This window comes from Drosophila biarmipes, unplaced genomic scaffold (assembly GCF_025231255.1).
Source record: "Drosophila biarmipes strain raj3 unplaced genomic scaffold, RU_DBia_V1.1 ptg000008l, whole genome shotgun sequence".
NCBI classification, from domain to species: domain Eukaryota; kingdom Metazoa; phylum Arthropoda; class Insecta; order Diptera; family Drosophilidae; genus Drosophila; species Drosophila biarmipes.
In genome coordinates this window covers 2297245-2321448 of record NW_026114529.1, presented here as the reverse complement: position 1 = coordinate 2321448, position 24204 = coordinate 2297245, and the positions used below count along the sequence as shown (strand labels likewise).

The following is a 24204-nucleotide window of genomic DNA, read 5'->3' as shown; positions in this document are numbered from 1 at the left end:
ACAGGCCGAAGAAAGCGTTTCCGACCCCAACAAGTTTATATATTCTTGATCAGGATTACTAGTCGAGTCGATCTAGCCTCAATGGAAAAATCGCTAATTTCCGAACGGATTCCCCTGGGACGTTTCCCTTATATGTTGCTATGTATAAGGAACAGGAAAAATCCGAGGGTACTTGGAAAAAGTTTCCTTTTCATTTTTCCCTCGGAAAAAACGGACATCCCATACAATTTTCTATATGGGGCGTCACGTGGACTTCTCCCGAGCAAGAAGACATGTTCCCTCGGAATCTCTAGAGAATTCACATGGAAAACCTTTTTTTTCGGAACTGTAGGGATGCTATACATATTTAATGTGTGCCATAATACAAAGATCCCTTGATCCTGGGTAAGTGGCTTTTATTTTTTTTCTCTTTTCTAATGTCTTTGTTTTCCCTTATATTAATTTTCATTTATGTTTGACTTGATTAAATATTTTCAGTTACTTCTTCATTTATTTTACTTTTTTCTTGTTTACCATTTATTTACAAAGGATAGAAATATAACAAGAATCAGTTTTTTAATTTTTTTAACCTTGATTAGAAGAGATAAAAATATATGTTGCAGTATAGATACCTTAAAAGTTAGTGCTATGACATTGTCAACCAGTTTTGGATGTAGCAGAAAATGTGTCTGAATGGCCACCCGGTTGGCAGCCGGCTACAAATTAATGTTCACCGACAGAATCTGTGAATATAAAATAAAACTGAAAGGATTGTATGTGAATCTTGATGTTTTCAACCCAGTATGTTGAATTTAGTATGATTCCCATTCCCATTAATTAATAATAGTTTATAAACTTAATTAGTTTTACCAATCTGATTGTTTTAAATCAAATTAATATGATGAATGTATTAGTAAGTAAAAACTATAACTTAGAAAGAAGAGATCACAAGTATATGGAAAATAAATTAGAGAAAGCCATTAAAGTGGGAGGTCACAATCAAGTTTAAAATTGTTTTCCTTGCTTAAAAGAGAAATGAAATTCATATTCAATGGACATTACAGGTAGCTAGGACACTCATTTGAAAAGTCCAATCTGTTACATGGTGGATCAGAAGTATGCAAGACAATTTTAAACCAATTCATGAGGAAGAATATTAGTTGGAGAAGGGTGGTAATATCTTAAATATCTATTACACGAACCTCGAAAACGCGAATTCGACAATAAATCAACTAAAACTATATTTGTCGGACACAAACCAAATGGTTTAAAATTACGGGATATTGAAAAATGAAAATTTTATGGTTGCCAGAGACGTAACTGTAAAAGAGACTAATATGGTTAACTCAAAATCTGCTAAAAGTGAAATCCTAAATGATAGTAAGGAAAGTAATTTCCTAAATGAAAGTAGGAAAGGTGTTGAATATATTTTGCAAAATGAGAGTAAGAAAGTAAAGCAGCATAGAAAAATGTCAACAAAAGAAAGTGTAACTATAGTTACTGTTGGGAAATAGTTCGTCTTTATGTTGAATTTAAATAGTATTACATTTGCTTCTTTACTTTTGCATATTTACCTATAACCTATATTACCTATAGTACCTATTTTTGCGCACATCATTGTATTGTAACCATTTGGGAGCTTTAAGCTCACACGCATAGCCGAAATTGCAGTGCAATGCGTTAGTATTAGAACATCACGCGATCGCTTTTCTGTTCTTTTTTTCTGCACGTTTTGCAAGCCGGCTGCATTCGCTTGTTGATATTAACCGCAACCGCTCGCTGATAGCAACCCCGCTTAAAGTATTGTAAACCCGCTAAATAGTGAAAATAAATGCATAAAACTATAATAAAAACCATAATACAGTCCACTATTCATAAACATAACAAATTTTGGTCCTTCGAGCCGGATACCCGCGTTTATTTGTGCATTTACTTTTGTGAACATTAGAGACAAATTTACCGTTTTTTCGTCATGAACGCGATAATGCATAGAACGATTCAACAACGTGGTGCCTGCAAGGGGCAAATAACGCGCACCCTCAACAGTGCTGTGGAGTTTTCACAAAGATGTGAGAATGTGGAAACATTGCAATTCAAGCTGGAGCGTTTGGTCGCCACTTTCAACCACTTTATGGAGCTCTCAGATGAGTTAGTGGAATTTCACTTGGAGGAGGGATATGAAGACCCTGGATTGGACATACCCGAATACGAAGACAAGTTCTACGCCGCGCATGCTATTTTTAGTAACGCCATCAAGGACATGGGAGGTCAGGATCATGGAAAGGACCAGTCGAACATTCTACTTTCAAGTACAGTGGAACGCCTATTTGAGGGACAAAACAACCTTTTGGAGAAAATTCATACTTCATCGGGAACTGCTGATTTAAGGTTTGAGAAAATTCGGATTCCCACATTTTCTGGTAAATATGAGGATTGGAGCCAGTTTAGTGATCTGTTCTTAAACTCAGTAAATAGTAACGAAAAGCTCTCCAAGTGCCAAAAGTTTCATTATCTCAAATCATATCTGGAGGGAGAAGCACTGTCCCTAATTAAACATATTTCCGTCTGTAATGATAATTACCAAGACGCATGGGAAAAATTAGAAAATCGTTATAATAAAAGGTCGCTCATCGCTCGATCGTTTGTTCAGAATTTTTTATCGTTGCCAACCGCTAACAATTCGAATATTGCAGAATTACGCAAGGTAATTGACTCGGCCGACGAATGCATTCGAGGCTTACATGCGCTGAACTGTGACAGCCGCGATGTATGGCTCATTCATATTTTGCTGTCAAAGTTAGGTTCAGAAATTAAACAAGCTTGGGCCAACTGCAGTTTATCGGCCACTGAAGACGTCACCATAGAGGAGCTGTTCGCCTTTCTTTTCGCTCATTGTGATACTTTGGAGTCTTGTCAGGATTTACCCGCAATGCAACCCTCAAGACCAGCCCAGAGTAGACGCCGCCAAGCCGCTTTTCATGCCAGTGGATCAACTCAGTCGTCTCGCGAATGTATATATTGCCAAGGACAGCATTCTATATATTCATGCAATGAATTCAAGGCACTGGATGTAGTCAGCCGCCGCACCTTCGCCAAGGATACAAAATTATGCTTCAACTGCTTGAGTCGATCGCATCAAGTCAGGGATTGTAATTCATCGAACACTTGCCGTCAGTGCAACGCTAAGCATCACACGTTAGTACACCCGATTGAAGCAAGATCGGTTCCTGGGGCACCTGCGCACTCGACTGCCGCTGATACGAATACTGCCGCTGTTAGCCATCATATTTTGGAGAGGGCCAACAATCCAGCCCTACTGCCAACTGTTGTCGCCAATGTTATTGACACATGGGGAAACGAGACCTCGTGTAGGTTATTGCTCGATACTGGATCAACAATAACCATGGTATCTGAGTCGTTTATCCAAAGGATCGGAATTCCTCGCACGCATGCCCGCATTTCGGTAGTTGGTTTAGGTGCTAACCCGGCTGGTGTTAGCCGAGGTCGCGCTAGCTTCACCTTACTCTCAAGAACCACGACTGCATCATTGGAAGTCTCTTGTCTAATTATGAGTTCTCTAACTTCTACGATTCCAGCTCAGCAGGTCAAATCAAATGCAACTATTTGGACCAAGATTCGCAGCCTACCGCTAGCTGACCCGACGTTTGGATCTCCGGGCAAAATCGACATTATCTTAGGCGCTGATCAGCTGTGGAACTTATATACTGGACATCGCCGAGAGTTTGGTATCGAATACCCCATCGCACTGCATACTAATTTTGGTTGGGTTATTACAGGCAGCTACACTGATGGTAACAAAGCATCTACGCACGCACAAGTTCATCACGCTTATGAAGATTTGGATTCCTTAGTTCGCTCATTTATGGACATGGAACAAGTGCATCCGAGTAAAACAACGATAGACGCCAGTGATCCCGCCGAACAACATTTTCTGAAAACACATGCTCGTAGAGAAGATGGTGTTTATATTGTTCAATACCCATTCAAGGAGCCCCGCACGCCAATTGGCTCCACTTTGCCACAGGCTTTAAACCGCTTCGCCGCTTTGGAAAGGAAATTTAGAAGATTCCCCGCACTCAAACAACAATATGTGGATTTCATGGATGATTATTTAAATCGAGGACATATGGAATTGATTCCGGCTGCTGCAGGCGGTGAGGATCCCGCACTTTACAACTATTTGGCACACCATGCAGTTTTTAAGCCAGATAGTACTACCACACGTTGCCGAGTGGTATTTGACGGCTCTGGAAAGGATTCCACGGGTCATTCTCTTAATTCGCGACTGCATATAGGACCGCCTATTCAACGGGACTTAATTGGAGTATGCCTTCGATTTCGTCAGCATCGTTATGTATTTTGTGCAGACATCGAGAAGATGTTTAGAGGCATTTTGGTGTCGGACGAACATACACAGTACCAACGCATAGTTTGGAGGAAGGATGAAAACGCTACGATGGATCATTATCGACTGTTGACAGTAACATATGGATTAGCTTCATCGCCGTTTATTGCAGTTCGAGTTCTTAAACAGCTCTCGAATGACTATGCCGAATTGTATCCCACCGCTGCTGTCGTGCTCAACAGAGACGCGTACGTTGATGATATTCCTACTGGATGCGACAACATCAAGGATCTCATTGCACTCAAAGATGAATTGATTCTGCTTCTTAGCGAAGCTCAATTCAAATTGCGAAAGTGGAGCTCAAACTGTTACGCCCTTTTAAAGTCGTTGCCAAAGGAGATTTGTGAGTATCCACCAGAGGATTTAGAGGAAGACCGCTCAATTCGATTTGTTAAAGTCCTGGGATTGTGTTGGGAACCAAAACCGGACTATATTTTCTTCAAATTAGAAACCCCCGCATTTACGACTGCTCTTACTAAACGCATATTGCTTTCAGAACTAGCCAAGATCTACGACCCGCTGGGTTTGCTTTCGCCAACTGTTGTTTTTCTGAAGATCCTATTTCAAGATAGTTGGCTAAGTTCTGCCGATTGGAATGAAGTACTACCGCAGCAAATGTGTACACGATGGCAACAGTTTGCATCGGAAATGCATTTATTGGAAACTTGTCGAGTTCCTCGCTACATATCTGCACCACATCAAGAAATGGAACTGCACGGATTTGCTGATGCATCATCTCAAGCGTATGCTGCCGTCATCTATAGCCGCGTCGAAGTCAACAATGGATATGCTGTCAAACTGATTATGGCTAAAACTCGCGTAGCCCCTATTAAGCCTATCTCCATTCCGCGATTAGAGTTAAACGCAGCTCATTTACTCTCTAAACTGATTTATCTGGTCAAGCAATCATTAACTGTTCCTATTTCCAGAATTAATTGTTGGTCAGACTCTGAAATAGTCCTGCATTGGCTATCTTCTCCGCCTAGGACTTGGAACACCTATGTTTGCAACCGCACTGCTGAAATTCTAGAGGTTTGCCCACGCAGCTGCTGGCAACATATTCGAAGTGGTGATAATCCCGCAGACTGCGCATCGCGAGGAGTACTGCCAAAGGACCTCGTGGATCATCAAATATGGTGGAATGGACCACCTTGGCTATCTCAGTCACGTTCAGCTTGGCCACCTGTTAAAGCTAAGTTTGTTCTGTCGACAGAAGGAGAGGCCTGCCTAGAGATGAAGGCTGAAACGAAAGTTAATCTACACATTTCCGACGACGGAAATTCGCTATCTTGTATGATCAACAAATCCTCCTCATGGTCCCGTTTATTAAGGATAGTCAGCTACTGCCTTCGCTTCGTTCATCGTCTTCGTGAGAGGAATCGACTTTCACCATTCCTATCGGCGTGGGAGCTACAATATGCACGAGCTAAGATCTTTACGCACGCTCAAAAGGAGTTCTTCAACGTGGAGTACCAGCAGTTAACTACCGGACAGCCATTGTCGAAGAAATCGAAGTTGATCCGCTACACACCCTTTTTAGACGAGCAGAGAGTAATGCGTGTTGGTGGTCGCATCGATAATTCTATAGCTACTTATGACGCAAAGCATCCCATTCTCCTTCCTAAGGAATCTCCAATAGCTGGTCTGCTAGTTCGCTATCAACATGCTGCATTGTTACACGCTGGAGTCGAATACACGTTTCATAGTCTACGCCAAAGGTATTGGATTCTAGGAGCTCGGAACCTCGTCCGCAAAACTGTATTCAATTGCAGAACTTGCTTTCTGCAGCGAAGACACACGAGTTCTCAGCTTATGGCTGATTTACCGGAGTTTCGAGTTCAACTCGCCCGTTGTTTTCTGCACACTGGATTGGATTATGCTGGACCTGTGTCAATCAAAACATCGACAGGCCGGACACCAAGATTTGGCAAAGCTTGGTTTGCGATCTTTGTCTGCCTATCTACAAAAGCGATTCACATAGAATTGGTCAGCGATTTGACGACATCCGCCTTTATAGCCGCTTTCAAACGCTTTTGGTCTCGACGTGGACCTATATCAGATTTATACTCGGACAATGGAACGACTTTCCATGGAGCCAAAAGAGATTTAGCTGAAATGCAACGAATGGCAATAGCTCAAAGTCAAGATGAAGAAATTTCAAGCTTCATGGCCAGCCACGAGATTAATTGGCATTTCATTCCGCCATCTGCTCCCCATTTCGGAGGCATTTGGGAGACTGGTGTGAGATCCATAAAGCTGCACTTAAAACGAGTCATTGGCAGCAGTGCCTTGACATTCGAGGAGTATTCGACCCTGTTAATTCAGATTGAAGGGCTTCTGAACTCTCGCCCTTTATGCGCACCTAGCGATCACAGTCTTAACCCGCTAACTCCTTCTCATTTTCTAACAGGTCAGCCTCTCACTTCGGTACCAGAACCATCTTTCCTGGATGTAAATATCAACAGACTGCAGCACTGGAGACAACTACAGGCCAAGGTTCAAGGTTTCTGGAAACGTTGGAATCTCGAGTATCTCAGCACGCTTCAACCTCGCACGAAATGGCATCAAGATGCTCCAAATGTTGCCGTGGACACACTGGTTGTGCTGAAGGAGCCCAATCAACCGCCAAGCAAGTGGATGCTAGGACGAGTCACCGAAGTTCATCCTGGCCAGGATCAGAGGGTTCGGGTGGTCACCGTTAAAACCGCCAAGGGAATCTACAAGCGCCCTATTACGAAAATTGCTGTGCTTCCTTTGAACTGAACCGTCGTTCAGGGGGGCCGGTATGTTGGGAAATAGTTCGTCTTTATGTTGAATTTAAATAGTATTACATTTGCTTCTTTACTTTTGCATATTTACCTATAACCTATATTACCTATAGTACCTATTTTTGCGCACATCATTGTATTGTAACCATTTGGGAGCTTTAAGCTCACACGCATAGCCGAAATTGCAGTGCAATGCGTTAGTATTAGAACATCACGCGATCGCTTTTCTGTTCTTTTTTTCTGCACGTTTTGCAAGCCGGCTGCATTCGCTTGTTGATATTAACCGCAACCGCTCGCTGATAGCAACCCCGCTTAAAGTATTGTAAACCCGCTAAATAGTGAAAATAAATGCATAAAACTATAATAAAAACCATAATACAGTCCACTATTCATAAACAGTTACTAATAATGTAATTAGAAGAAGCGATAGATTCAAAAATAAATTACACAAAAAGCCAAAAAAATTTGTTTATTAATGCTCATACTATATTAAAAGAAGTTGCATATCCATATAATGAAATACACTGTAGATAAGATCCGTTTTACTTGAAACAAGCCATTAAGGTGGCACTTTTTGCTCATGAATTGAATAAAAGTGTGGTATTGTTAAAAGGCAAAAAAATAAGAATATAGTATATTGTAAATGGGGTTTTACATTAAAACTTGATGTAATAGAAAATCCGGTTAGATATGAAGTAAGATTAGTTGCGTGCTGTTTTACACTGTTACACTACTGTTTTCAGTGTCCGTTTTATTTTATCCATTGTTAACCAATACAATATTAAAATACATTACATGGATGTTAAAACTGCTTTTCTTTATGGTACGTTGAAGGAAAAAATGTACATGAAAGTTCCATTAACTGTTTGCAATTATGAAAATGTATGTAAATTAAAGAAGCCCATTTTTGAGTTTAAGCAAGCAGCTAGATGCTGGTTTGAAGTATATGGGCAGGCATTAAAGGAATGTGGATTCAATAATTCACCTGTTGATCGTTGTTTATATGTTTAAAACAGAGGCGAAATTAGTAATAATACATATATCACAGTGGACGGCAGTCCAAAGAAATAAAAATTTACAGTTATCGTCCGATTGGGGCTGGTGGTGATTATAACCCCCCCGTTATCAACCTATATTTCATCTCACTTAATACGCGTCCAATGACACCTTAACAGGATGATCGGTTCAAAAGTAATAGGCAAAACAAGATTTTCGGGGTCCTATCAAATGACCCTGACAAAATGACAAATATTTTGTTTGTCAGTTTGTCTCAAAACATTATTTACGAATACAGAAAATTATAGAAGAGTTTAACAGCTCAATATAAGAAACATTACTTCTACCACTTTTGGATTATCTTGGCTTGAGCCATAAGTCGTTGAATGGTATTTTGAAACACTATGTAATTGAAATCTTGGGTGATTTTTCGATCACCCTAGTGTTTCTAGATGCCGACTTAAGATACTCACCTTTTCTAATTTTTCGATCGTACTTATACCCATTGACATTTTCTCACGTTTTACATGCAACACATTGGTGTATAAAGTTGCGTTTTAAAATTTGTATTTAACAAAAATGGCTACACGTACTTAGCTTTTTTTTACGTATCCATACGTTTTAGGGTGTATGTTCCACATAAAAAACTTGAATAGTATTTTTTTGTGAAATTAAATGAATTATATAATTGAATTTCCACACAACTTCGATATAAAAAAACACCTCTGCACGATGTCAAAATCTAGTGACGATCGCAACAACAGCAAAGAAAAGTTCTGATATCAACTTTTGTTAAGAAATACATAATCTTTATGTTTGTACTTTCGGCTCGCTGCTATTCAATGTGCTTGTGTTTAGCTGTACAATTTTCATAAAGCGTGCCGAATGTAAAACAATAAAGAATATAATGCAATTTTTGAGGAGGCGCGTTAAACATAACATAGCTAAACCCTCGTCACTATAATGTTACTTACACAGCAAAAATACCATTACGGAAATCCTTAGTAAGTGAATGTTGGTCACTTTTTTTTGCATCTTTTTTTTTTGATCTAAAAATAAAAAATAATAAACAATACATAAATATAAAATAAATCATTCAAATATCTATTAAACTTGTCGTGTATCAGTTTCGCAACATTTCTAGTCTCTCATTTTTAAAACTATCGGTCTGAATCTTTCCCAAAAAGTCTTTTGCAGGTTGTGTATAAGTAGGAACCAGCCGGAGCGGACAACTATATCTTAAAGCTAAAGGAAAAAACGGAATACAATTTTTTTAAAATTATGCCTTTGGTGTTTTTTAACATTTTATATTATGGTATTGGGAAAACAAAATTTTATATTTTTCAGAATTTTAAATTAAATTTAATTATATAGTATAATATAGTATATTGTAAATGGGGTTTTACATTAAAACTTGATGTAATAGAAAATCCGGTTAGATATGAAGTAAGATTAGTTGCGTGCTGTTTTACACTGTTACACTACTGTTTTCAGTGTCCGTTTTATTTTATCCATTGTTAACCAATACAATATTAAAATACATTACATGGATGTTAAAACTGCTCTTCTTTATGGTACGTTGAAGGAAAAAATGTACATGAAAGTTCCATTAACTGTTTGCAATTATGAAAATGTATGTAAATTATAGAAGCCCATTTTTGAGTTTAAGCAAGCAGCTAGATGCTGGTTTGAAGTATATGGGCAGGCATTAAAGGAATGTGGATTCAATAATTCACCTGTTGATCGTTGTTTATATGTTTAAAACAGAGGCGAAATTAGTAATAATACATATATCACAGTGGACGGCAGTCCAAAGAAATAAAAATTTACAGTAACCCCCCCGTTATCAACATATATTTCATCTCACTTAATACGCGTCCAATGACACCTTAACAGGATGATCGGTTCAAAAGTAATAGGCAAAACAAGATTTTCGGGGTCCTATCAAATGACCCTGACAAAATGACAAATATTTTGTTTGTCAGTTTGTCTCAAAACATTATTTACGAATACTGAAAATTATAGAAGAGTTTAACAGCTCAATATAAGAAACATTACTTCTACCACTTTTGGATTATCTTGGCTTGAGCCATAAGTCGTTGAATGGTATTTTGAAACACTATGTAATTGAAATCTTGGGTGATTTTCGATCACCCTAGTGTTTCTAGATGCCGACTTAAGATACTCACCTTTTCTAATTTTTCGATCGTACTTATACCCATTGACATTTTCTCACGTTTTACATGCAACACATTGGTGTATAAAGTTGCGTTTTAAAATTTGTATTTAACAAAAATGGCTACACGTACTTAGCTTTTTTTTACGTATCCATACGTTTTAGGGTGTATGTTCCACATAAAAAACTTGAATAGTATTTTTTTGTGAAATTAAATGAATTATATAATTGAATTTCCACACAACTTCGATATAAAAAAACACCTCTGCACGATGTCAAAATCTAGTGACGATCGCAACAACAGCAAAGAAAAGTTCTGATATCAACTTTTGTTAAGAAATACATAATCTTTATGTTTGTACTTTCGGCTCGCTGCTATTCAATGTGCTTGTGTTTAGCTGTACAATTTTCATAAAGCGTGCCGAATGTAAAACAATAAAGAATATAATGCAATTTTTGAGGAGGCGCGTTAAACATAACATAGCTAAACCCTCGTCACTATAATGTTACTTACACAGCAAAAATACCATTACGGAAATCCTTAGTAAGTGAATGTTGGTCACTTTTTTTTGCATCTTTTTTTTTGATCTAAAAATAAAAAATAATAAACAATACATAAATATAAAATAAATCATTCAAATATCTATTAAACTTGTCGTGTATCAGTTTCGCAACATTTCTAGTCTCTCATTTTTAAAACTATCGGCCTGAATCTTTCCCAAAAAGTCTTTTGCAGGTTGTGTATAAGTAGGAACCAGCCGGAGCGGACAACTATATCTTAAAGCTAAAGGAAAAAACGGAATACAATTTTTTTAAAATTATGCCTTTGGTGTTTTTTAACATTTTATATTATGGTATTGGGAAAACAAAATTTTATATTTTTCAGAATTTTAAATTAAATTTAATTATATAGTATAATATAGTATATTGTAAATGGGGTTTTACATTAAAACTTGATGTAATAGAAAATCCGGTTAGATATGAAGTAAGATTAGTTGCGTGCTGTTTTACACTGTTACACTACTGTTTTCAGTGTCCGTTTTATTTTATCCATTGTTAACCAATACAATATTAAAATACATTACATGGATGTTAAAACTGCTTTTCTTTATGGTACGTTGAAGGAAAAAATGTACATGAAAGTTCCATTAACTGTTTGCAATTATGAAAATGTATGTAAATTATAGAAGCCCATTTTTGAGTTTAAGCAAGCAGCTAGATGCTGGTTTGAAGTATATGGGCAGGCATTAAAGGAATGTGGATTCAATAATTCACCTGTTGATCGTTGTTTATATGTTTAAAACAGAGGCGAAATTAGTAATAATACATATATCACAGTGGACGGCAGTCCAAAGAAATAAAAATTTACAGTAACCCCCCCGTTATCAACATATATTTCATCTCACTTAATACGCGTCCAATGACACCTTAACAGGATGATCGGTTCAAAAGTAATAGGCAAAACAAGATTTTCGGGGTCCTATCAAATGACCCTGACAAAATGACAAATATTTTGTTTGTCAGTTTGTCTCAAAACATTATTTACGAATACTGAAAATTATAGAAGAGTTTAACAGCTCAATATAAGAAACATTACTTCTACCACTTTTGGATTATCTTGGCTTGAGCCATAAGTCGTTGAATGGTATTTTGAAACACTATGTAATTGAAATCTTGGGTGATTTTTCGATCACCCTAGTGTTTCTAGATGCCGACTTAAGATACCTTTTCTAATTTTTCGATCGTACTTATACCCATTGACATTTTCTCACGTTTTACATGCAACACATTGGTGTATAAAGTTGCGTTTTAAAATTTGTATTTAACAAAAATGGCTACACGTACTTAGCTTTTTTTTACGTATCCATACGTTTTAGGGTGTATGTTCCACATAAAAAACTTAAATAGTATTTTTTTGTGAAATTAAATGAATTATATAATTGAATTTTCACACAACTTCGATATAAAAAAACACCTCTGCACGATGTCAAAATCTAGTGACGATCGCAACAACAGCAAAGAAAAGTTCTGATATCAACTTTTGTTAAGAAATACTTAATCTTTATGTTTGTACTTTCGGCTCGCTGCTATTCAATGTGCTTGTGTTTAGCTGTACAATTTTCATAAAGCGTGCCGAATGTAAAACAATAAAGAATATAATGCAATTTTTGAGGAGGCGCGTTAAACATAACATAGCTAAACCCTCGTCACTATAATGTTACTTACACAGCAAAAATACCATTACGGAAATCCTTAGTAAGTGAATGTTGGTCACTTTTTTTTGCATCTTTTTTTTTTGATCTAAAAATAAAAAATAATAAACAATACATAAATATAAAATAAATCATTCAAATATCTATTAAACTTGTCGTGTATCAGTTTCGCAACATTTCTAGTCTCTCATTTTTAAAACTATCGGCCTGAATCTTTCCCAAAAAGTCTTTTGCAGGTTGTGTATAAGTAGGAACCAGCCGGAGCGGACAACTATATCTTAAAGCTAAAGGAAAAAACGGAATACAATTTTTTTAAAATTATGCCTTTGGTGTTTTTTAACATTTTATATTATGGTATTGGGAAAACAACATTTTATATTTTTCAGAATTTTAAATTAAATTTAATTAAAATCGGACGACTCTAAAATAAAAAACGGTAAGAGAAATAAAGAAATATATATTTTTAAACAATTGTTAAAAATGTCACATTGTGTTACTAACGTTGATACCTGAAAAGGTATACCACTTCCCTTCTGCTTTTTTGTATACTTACTAAGGACCGTTTTCTATAGATGTACCAAAATATATATTTTGAATTAAATTGTTATTTACCATTATTTTATTTACCTTATATACACATGTATCTTTATTAATTTTGAGGATGAACGTAAATGGCTTCTGGAATTATTTACATTCATATTACAAAAACTGTTTTAACTTTTATTTTACTTTTTAGAAACGCAATATACGGCGCATTTTTGTGTAAGTGAGCTGCGCACTTAATGTATTTTTCAAATATCCCTTTAGGGAAATAACACGAAGAATATGTCACAAGCGAAGATTGGAATTCTATACATCCCGTAGTAGCGACGGATTCAGTAGTACAATCTCTCACGTACACAGATAATTTTATGTGGATTTTGGCTACCACAAGATTTATGGTCCAACTGGGAAGGGTTTACAGTATTCGTCGAAAACTATGTAACGGGTAGTAGGAAGCGTTTATATACTTTATATATATATGTATATCTTGAACAGGATCACTAGCCGAGTCGATCTGGCCGTGTCCGCCTCCCTGTATGAACGTTGAGATCTCGAAAACTATAGAGCACAGAGTGCTCGGCTTACTGATTATATTAAATAATTAACAATATCTCCAATTCTTCTCAATGCCAATTTTACAAATCTTATTCCGATTAGGTTAATGTTGCTTAAAATTGCTGAAAATGGGCACATGAGGGGGATTCTCTCAACGGCAATATTCCTCCCTCCATTCTGACGTGTAGTCCATTCACACGGACATTTTGTAGGGCATTATCTCGAATGCCGAAGACCGTGTTCCTAATGCTACTTTGTGCAAATTTTGTAAGCGTGTTTAAATTTTAAAGCGACTATGTTGACATTTTAACTTAACTTTTAAAAATGTCTATTAAAAAGCGGAGTAACGGGTACTAATAATCGAGAAACTCAACTACAGCGCTCCCTCTTGTTAATTTTAGAAACTGGTGGTATTGCGCATGCGTTTTGCGCATGTGTATTAGAATTGAAGGAACTCATTCCGAAGATTGCAAAAATTGGAAATTAATAAAGGATGTTTGATAAATAAAAACATTGAAATGAAAATCATTTTGGGTTTGCGGATATTTTTTTCTATTTGTAAGTATTTTTAAATGAGAAGATCAATAAAGTGTAAACATTTTCTTAGTAATTTTAAGGGAAACTTGTCCAAAAATCGCCGAAGAGAAAGTGACAAGAACGGAACTTTATTTATTAAGTGAAGAAAATATTATAAATACGGTTCTCAACAGAGGTCCATACTTTGATACTTCTGCTACAAAAAATGTTACATCGTTAGTTGGAAAAACAGGACACCTTAATTGTCGTATAAAGAATCTTGGAAATAAAACGGTAAGATAGTGATTATTTGCCTGTACAAGGTAGAACAATCTGCATATACCGTGCAACACGGAAATGTATCCGCAATTAACATTTAGGATTAAAAAAGTTATCATCAAAGCTATTTAAATAGCTATTTAAATAGCTTTGACAGGACCCTGACTTTCTGTTAAGTCTTTTTAGCTCGATAAAATGACAATTTATATTCAGTAAATTAAAGGAAGAGTCGAAGGCCACCGCAGCTCGTTAATTTTGAAATTTAATTAGTCATTGTATGCTTAGCTTAATTTGATAAGTAAATAAATTTAAGGACTCAAAAATACCGAATTGTTTTAATAAGAAGTTGTTTTAATAAGAATGTCTGGTCCTTAATTTTTGTAGTTATCATTTATTCTGAGTATAAGAAATGAAGTGCTACCAAAGTGGAAATTCTATTTCATTTCGGTTTCTTTTGTACTAAAATAAAATGCTTTATTTAGAATTGTGTTTTATTAATTTACTTCACCTTATGTATTGAAAATAGTTTCAAGGCAAGAAAAAAAACATTGCACACAACACTAAGACGGCATTTAGCGTCGATAAATAAACGCTATGTTGCGGCTAGTTTCGTTTGCATCATATCATATTTTCTAATTAAATTAACCGATTTAAATATTGGTAATAAGAGAAAAATCACATTTAAACTTTTACAAATTCTTAAAAAAACGGGTTTCCGAGTTCTCAGCGTTCATACTGACGGAAAGACAGACAGACGAACATGGCTAGATCGACTCGACTAAGGGTCAGAAACGCCTCATTCTACCAGTAACATACGAATATAGTACACCCTTTTATTTAAAGAGTAAGAGCTAAATTAATATAATTATTAACTAGCACCACCACCTTTTGCTGATAATTGTGAATACGGATATCTCGTAAACTATCAAGGTTAGAGAACTGAATTTTCAGATTCGATTCCTTAGTTTTCGGTCTCGTCAATATCCCCTGACTGACCGAGAAAAAAATGGTTTAACGCGACCACTCAAGCGCCCACAAAACTGTGGTGCCCACTTAATTCCTTTCGATTGACCTACAAAAAGGTTGCTTTAACACACAAACGCACAAAACTCCGTATATTCAAAAGCTGGCTTTTTACAATATCGCTTTGCTGCTTGTATGTTTTCATCTCCCATTTGTCCAAGTAAGCTGAGTAACATGTCTCTGACAGTCGAGGTGTAAGAGAAAGGTGGCCAAAGCTGTAAGAGAAGATTTATTATTAGAACATAGGAATATTGTTATACTCGTAGAGTAAAAGGGTAAACTAGATTCGTCAGAAAGTATGTAACAGGTAAAAGGACCCCATAAAGTATATATATTCTTGATCAGGATCACTAGCCGAGTCGATCTAGCCATGTCCGTTGAACGCTGAGATCTCGGAAACTATAAAAGCTAGAAGGACTTGGCATGCAGATTCCTGAGCTTCCTGCACAGCGCAAGTTTGATTTCGCGCCCATGCCATGCCCAATTTAACGACCACAATCCGCGAAAATCTGTAGCGCCTACAGTTTTTATGATAGAACAAAAAATTTAACTACATTTATCTCATCAATAACTTTCGATTGACAAAAAAAAGTGCCACGCCTACTTTACGCCGACCAACCGCCCAAAACTGTAGGCGTGCCATGCTAGAAATTTATTTTTTGCTAAAACGAATTTTTCGATCAATACCTGCCACGCTCATCCTGAAAGCCCTTAAAGTTCATTTGAGATAACAACATTTATTAGCATTCAAAGGGCCTAATGAAATGTGTTAGATCTGTTAAAAGATATGAGTGCATGTTATAATACATTTTAATTCAAACCCGCAAACAAATAATTTTTAAAAACCCATTTGCAAAATGGTTATGAGTTTAAGAGTAACCACAACATAAGGAAGTATTATAGTTAAGAAAGCGTAAGGAATATATGGAAGGAGGTCAAGATAGTAGAAAAAAAGAACCAGAAAGAGCGGCAGTTGAAAATATAAAAACAGCAGTACAAGTAAAACGAAGAGAAAAGCTACAGTAGAATCTAACTTTTTATTACTATTTATGTTTAGTCCAGACATTTCAATAAATCCGAGTTGTGGAACCATGAAGCGTTTCACATTCTTCGCTTCTAAGGACGATGTCAAAATCCACATTGTAGCAAACTCACTATTTCAATATTTTGTTTAAGCAGAGACGTGGAATATTTTCGTTTAAAATTTGACTTCCAGAGGTGAATCTTGATGCCACAATATGGACTGAACATGTCATTGCTCACGAATACGGTTCACGGGCTGCAGATTCCGCCAACCAACGTTTCAAAAACTAATCAATAATTTTTACCCACACTACCAAAATGCTTGAAGTTTATTGGGAAAACTAAGTAAATTGTACGTCAACAGTGTCTCCTTTGATGCCAATGTAATTGCTTTTACTGAAACGTGGGTTAATTGCTCTGTGTCTGATTGTGAAATATTTGCATAATTATGTTGTTTATGTGATGTGAACGCTCAGTGTTCTTATTGCCGTCAGTTACTCGAACTAGTCCTCTCTCGAATCCTGAAGACGCGTACCATCCTATACCGGTTTTTTGGTACACTATACTCATCTTTCGATATGTTTAAGAAAGAAATTTAAGAGAACCGGGCAGCTGGCTGACAATTCGAGATATCTAATAATTCTTTAATATAATAATTCTGAAGGAGGTCAAGATAGTAGAAAAAAAGAACCAGAAAGAGCGGCAGTTGAAAATATAAAAACAGCAGTACAAGTAAAACGAAGAGAAAAGCTACAGTAGAATCTAACTTTTTATTACTATTTATGTTTAGTCCAGACATTTCAATAAATCCGAGTTGTGGAACCATGAAGCGTTTCACATTCTTCGCTTCTAAGGACGATGTCAAAATCCACATTGTAGCAAACTCACTATTTCAATATTTTGTTTAAGCAGAGACGTGGAATATTTTCGTTTAAAATTTGACTTCCCGAGGTGAATCTTGATGCCACAATATGGACTGAACATGTCATTGCTCACGAATACGGTTCACGGGCTGCAGATTCCGCCAACCAACGTTTCAAAAACTAATCAATAATTTTTACCCACACTACCAAAATGCTTGAAGTTTATTGGGAAAACTAAGTAAATTGTACGTCAACAGTGTCACCTTTGATGCCAATGTAATTGCTTTTACTGAAACGTGGGTTAATTGCTCTGTGTCTGATTGTGAAATATTTGCATAATTATGTTGTTTATGTGATGTGAACGCTCAGTGTTCTTATTGCCGTCAGTTACTCGAACTAGTCCTCTCTCGAATCCTGAAGACGCGTACCATCCTATACCGGTTTTTTGGTACACTATACTCATCTTTCGATATGTTTAAGAAAGAAATTTAAGAGAACCGGGCAGCTGGCTGACAATTCGAGATATCTAATAATTCTTTAATATAATAATTCTGAACGTTACAATAGTTAAACCATTGTAGAACCGATTTCCAAGATAACCACAATCAGTTTTATGCTTTTGTTAATTCGAAACGAAAATTACAACAATTTCCATATTGATTTCACTTTGATAAATCATCCGCCTCTTGTGGTCCCAATATTGCTAACTTATTTGCCAAATTTTGTTTTGTCGACGTACTCATCCGTTAGTTACACCTCATTCAACCTGTACCATCTCCCTCACTCTTACTTCATTTTTACGCCACTAATTAGTGAGCTTTTTAAAACCTAGCATGGCTTTATGAAACGAAGGTCAACGTCTATGAATCTTCTGGAATCCTCTTCAATCATTAAAAACGGTTTTAAAAACAATTATCAAACTAATGTAATATTTACAGACTTAAGTAAGGCTTTTGGTTTCCGTGAACCATCAGTTATTATTAAAAAACCTAATTTTATAGGATTCCCAATCACGTTGAGTAAGTGGATTTCAACATATTTATCGAACGGACTCAGAGAGTAGCTTTTAACCTAGGACTTCTTCTTTTTGGAATTTTCATTATTGACTTGCCTGAAGTAGTTCTCTCCTCTCAAATTCTGCTGTACGCTGACGATGTAACACATAGCTTTTCATTGGATTCCTGCATATCTGCAAGCCGAACTGAACAATTTTCATTCTTGGTTTATCCAGAATTTGCTGGTCTTAAACTAAACTAAACTTTATGTCGTTTTATCGGAACAATGGCTGTCTTACAGATATTATATCGGGTCCAGTGATCTTGAACGCATTTATAACACTACAGATCTTAGAGTCTTATTTAACCATAACTTAAACTTCATGGATCACATTGGCATCATAGTTAGTAAAGCAAGCGTGGTTTTTGCTTTTGTCAAACGTTGGTCAAAGGAATTTTTACATTTCCTTGTTTCCTCCAATCTTGGAACTGTGCTTGGTCACCTCAATATGCCAAGTATCACGACCTTATCTATTACCTATTACTTTTTAATATTCACTAAATACTCTGTAAATCTGAATGTAAGAAACATCCTAACCCACCTATTTTTGCCACTATCCACTTGATGTGAGACGGTTACTTTGTTTATGTTGGCAGATATTTGCTAACTTCAATAAAAAAATAGCTAATCAGATAAGCTATGGAAATACCAAAAAAACCTGATTTATAGAATAAATTTCGATGATAAATATATATAATGATCTTCAAAAATGGAAGGAATATCAGTGCAGATGGAAAAAAGGTCGCCCATTATTGTAGGACTTGATTACTCAGTAACACAACAGGGCGAATCCGCAGAATAGTGGTCCTTGAGATACTCTAATCGAGAAGTCTATTAGAAGGATAATGGGACTTCAATCCCTACGTGGGCATCCTGCAGGGCTTGTTTTCGCGATGAAAGTAAATTTCAAACAAAAGAACCAACAGTAATAAGATCTCAGCTCTGCATCGCGGGAACACTGGATTCCCTGACCACCAGCTTCTTTGCAGCTATTTTATGCGCTGCCTTTTTTAGGGGCGAACAGCTAAAGGACAGCTGGAGTTGTTCTTCTAATACCGCAGGAAGGCAGTTCCCAAACTCCCAAGGCCCAAGGAATCGGAACAACACTACAGATGGCACGAATAAAATGGCGAAGCATCAACGACACTACAAGGAAGCCTTACACTACTTATAAAGATAAATAAAAAGATATCTTTAATCATTCCATTTATTTTTATTTCTGTGTGCAGCAGCAGATTCGTCTTTTTTTAATGATTACATTTTTGCGGCTTGACAGTAAGACGTCTCCAAATTGAGCAATTGCGTCATCGGTCAAATTCCAAATGTCACTCTGGAGGGATGTTTGTCAAAGCTACGCGTATTAATAAAAAAGATCACATGTCCAGTTGGTTGGTTCTCGGTTGATGTTGCAGTAGATGAGGAAATATCTCGGCACAAGTTCGAAGTTGACCAGGATGAAAATGTGACGTTTCATGTTACAAATGGTATGATTGTTCCTTTGCGTCAATCGCCAAGCTGCAATTTCCGAGGAGAAGATGTGAACTAATAGATTGACGAGTGTTTTGCTGCTGCAATCATAATCCCATCTATGTCAAAATACGTCAGCTCAAAACTCTACGAATTTAATATTTCTAAGTTTTTCATGAATAAAACGAAGTTTTCAAAATATCCTCGATTTATAGGTGGATAATTAACTCTGATACCGTTGTTTAGAAAAAATGGCTGGAACTATTGGATGATGGAATTTTCTGCAAACTCGAATTATCTTTTTCGGTCACAACAGTGAGAACGGAAATCTGTGGACAAAAAATGGTGTATATTACATTTTTGCAAACTCGAATTTTCTTTTTGGGTCACAACATAAGAAGATGCTTATAGCCCAGTGCATTCGGTACAATGAACCGACAAGACAATAATAAAAACACAAATGAAATACGCCACACACAGTTTGCTGAACGATCGATTCGATCTTCAGACAAAAGCTTAGTTTAACTAAAAGCAGAGAATACAAGCACAGAAAAGGCGGTAGTTGAAAAAATAAAATGCGAGAGTGAAAGTGAAGCTAAGATGGGAAAAAGAAAAAACACTAAAAAACTTAAGAAAAAACAAATTTGACCATTTTAAACTAATACGCGTTTTCCATTATTTTAGCGGACATTTTTATAGTACACTAGTGGGCATAAGTATTTTGACGAAACAAAAGTTGAATATACTATTAAGTTGAACTTGCTTCGCTTGAAAATGAAAAGTTAGTTTAAAGTAAAAGTTAGTTTAAGTGCCGTTTGAATGATACAATACTTGTTTCGCTTGACTTTTGGCATCAATGAAAAGTTAGTTTAAAGTAAAAGTTAGTTTAAGTGCCGTTTGAATGATACAATACTTTTCTTAACTCTTTCGATATTTATTGAAAAGGACAATTTTTTGTGAAAATATACTTTTTTCATTCAAAAGTTTCCCCAAACAAAATTAAAGGTACCTGCAAAAACAATTTTTCAATTTGAATTTAGTTTCCTACCTGGATTAGATTTATTTATTTCTTTGTTCAATTTAACGCCTTTCGAAAACGGTATCACACTATGAGCTTGTGAAATTATCAATTTCTGCTTCAAGAAATGTTGAAAATGTACAATACAACTTTAAATGAATGTGGAATACAGATTTAACTGTACATTTAAAATTGTCTTCTTCAGTTCTAAACTTAAATTTAATTAAAAATTAATTTGTTGTTTTTAAAAGAAAAACAAGAAAGGAATTAACTTCGGCAAGCCGAAGTTTGTATACCCTTGCAGTTATAAGAAATAATCAATTTTAGTAACACCATGTGAAATTTTTAAGAATTTTTTCCATCTATAAGTTAGAGTAATCCGATTTTTATTCAATTGAATTCGAAATTATTAAAAATATAAAAAATTATATTCCCAATATTAAAAGATATATCCATTATTATTTTAATTATAATTATAATTAATTCAATTCAAAATTCAGAACTAATTAAAAAATCTTATTTCCTTCTTCTTCTTCTTAGAAGGTTATATGTTAAAAAAACACCAAAGATATATATATTTTTTTCCATATTTTCCGACTAATTTTCCGATTGTTTCTATGGCAGCTATATAAAATAGTAGTCCGATTTCGATAAAACTTAATTCGAAATTAAAAATTAATTAAAAAATTGTATTTCCAAGCGTAGGAGGTTATATATTAAAAAAACACCGAAGATACAATTTTTTATATTATTTTACCAATTAATCGTGCGAATTTGATAAAATATAAATCAAAATTTAAAATTCGACTCGTCTACTGATGCTGATCAAGAATATATATACTTTATGGGGTCGAAAGCGTTTCTTTCACTTCTGACTGAAATTATTATACCCTCTGCAAGGGTATAAAAAGTAATCAAAAATGCTGCAAAAGATTTAATAAAAATTCTAATGAGATGTCTTACCCGCCAGAACCACAAAAGAAAACAATACTGTTTTTCAAAAAGGTCTAGAAGGTTTTTAAAAAGTGCAAATTTACTCTCAAAACTTTTTTCAGGAGAAATTGCACTTAAAAATGTAAAGAAGTCACGTCGGCTGGGATATACTCAGTCCCGCCAGGGTCTCTTTACCGAAAATGTTTGTAAAGATATGGCACAAAAAGGTCTAGGACGAAAATCGGTTGGCTAGCGTGAGATGTAGAGTGACAGCCTCCGTAATACGGAGTGAGAGAAATAGTTTATTCGGTGTCTGCAGCAGAGTGAAAAGGCTCAGCGGTAACGCGCATTTGGGCCTGGCTCATAGCATTCGCTACGAGAAGGCCGAGAGAGAGAGAGAGGATCGATTAAGGGGACAACTTCAAGAGTCCTCTGCTCGCACTTCTGATCTCGTGCGCCGCGATTGCAAGAGGCCTCCGATCGCACTTCTGATCCCGTTCGCCGCTTGGGCTGCCCTGGGCTTTTTCCATTTCTCAAAGTTTCGGTACTCCTTTTCTCTCGCTCTTCCCTTGGCGCGTGCCAATTTCCGGGGTTTTCCTGCTCGATCGCATGTCCTCTCTCGCTTGCTCCTGTGCGGCGCTGCTCACGTGAGCACTTTTCGTGGTGAATATTTCGTTGCTCTCCTGGTGGGAGGGGGAAAGATAAACAGAACCTATCGCTTGGGCTTAGCTAAGATAATTATTGTTTACCAATATACCTACAAATCTTACAATTATTGGCTAAGCTTACATATTAAGTAAACTGTACAAAGTTTTTACAAAGTTATTCGCGAGGGTTTTGTTTTGTTGTTAGCTGCTGTTGTTGCTGCCGCTTGCTGCCGTTATTGTTGGCGACGCCTTTGGGCGTTGTTGTTGGCGCAGGCTGCCGATGTTGTTGGCGCTATTTGTAAGGGGTCAAACGACTCCTAACATCCCCCTCCTACTTCGGGGACGTTTAGAAATGGTGATCCGGTCGGTTTTTGTGATGTGTACCCGGAATTCCTCTGCTCCAGCATGGAATAGAAATTTTCTATTTACCCGCCGGTTCGTCGTCCTTCTTTGCCAGACAGTCAATGACGACTCCGTTCGGACCCGCGTCCCGCGAACCAAAGGGTATTAGTGCTTTGTTTTAACGATTACTAACTGCCGGCTGCGGGTATCGTTGGTTAATCGTTGCTTCTCTGCTGCTCTCGTCTGGATGTGTACATTTCTTCGTGCTGGCTTCTCCGTTGCTTCCGCCTTGGTGCGGGTATCCTTGGTTTCTGTATCTCTGCTCTTGCTGTTGCTCTGCTACGGGTTTTTAGCGTCAATCGATCGCTAAACTAGCTCCGCCATCTGAATGTCTTTGTTGTTGTTCAGTCGTCTGGGTACCAGATTCTGGGTTTCTGGCTCGTTGACTGCCTCCTTCAAATCTCTAAGGGATGCCGTTTTGCGTTGCCTGCTCTGGGTATGTTGCAAGTGCACTGTGGTGGGAGAAAAGAACTTAATTACTTTGTACGGGCCTTCGTATTTGGGTGCTAGCTTACCGGCAAAGTTATCCGCCGTCCTGGACAAATGATGCTGCTTTACGAAGACAAGTGATCCTATGGTCGGTCTCCACGCACGTCGCCTGAGATCGTAATGCTTCCGCTACTCCAACGAAGCTCTCTGAGTGTTCCCCTGTACCACCTTGAAAATGTCCCGTAGCGATTCCGCTTTCGGTTCGGGTGAACGTGGCGCTTGGCTTGGTCCTGGAGTCACTTCATCATACAAGGCCCCTGGGAGTCGTGGCTCTCTGCCTTGGACGATGAACGCTGGACTGAATACGGTTGAGTCTGAGATGCTGCTATTAATTGCCAGATTCAGTTCGGGCAGAAGCTCGTCCCACGTCGTCTGCTTGTCCTCGATATACTGGGCGGCCATCGTTTTAATGGTGCGATTGGCCCTTTCTGTCGGGTTCTGCTGCGGAGTATAAGGTGCTGTATGTTGGATCTCCATTTCCGCCTGCTTGCAGAAGGCTTTGAATGAACGACTCGTAAACTGTGTCCCATTATCGCAGACAAATGTTCGGGGGATACCAAAGTGATTCAAAATCCTCTCCCGAAAGGATTTTTCGAGATGCGCCGAAGTAGCTTTTCTCAAGGGGACCAACTCAACTAATCGACCAATCGAAAAGGCGTCGAAGAATACGAGCAGCATCGTATTCCCACTCTCGGATCGCGAAAGGGGCCCAATAAAATTGGCGCAGACAGTATCGAACGGCTCTCTAATCTGTCTGGGGAACATTTTACCCGCCTGTTTGGTTTGGCTGACTTTGAACCGTTGGCAAGTGTCACACTTGCACCAAGGTGAT

General features: G+C 37.1%; 1 protein-coding gene across 2 annotated transcripts; it reads right to left on the bottom strand.

Moving 5' to 3' along the window:
* Positions 1-669: 669 nt before the first annotated feature.
* LOC127011790 (uncharacterized) lies at positions 670-14208 on the bottom strand. Of its 2 annotated transcripts, XM_050889907.1 has the most exons (5): positions 13186-14208; positions 12572-12646; positions 10860-10933; positions 9144-9218; positions 670-722 (listed from the first exon to the last, which is right to left on the bottom strand). In XM_050889907.1, exons 1-5 carry the CDS (start codon positions 13254-13256, stop codon positions 703-705), a joined length of 315 nt encoding a protein of 104 aa, XP_050745864.1. In that variant the 5' UTR covers positions 13257-14208; the 3' UTR covers positions 670-702. The 2 variants fall into 2 exon arrangements, with proteins under 2 accessions (XP_050745864.1, XP_050745865.1); XM_050889908.1 differs by lacking the exon at positions 10860-10933.
* Between the last annotated feature and the right edge of the window lie 9996 nt (positions 14209-24204).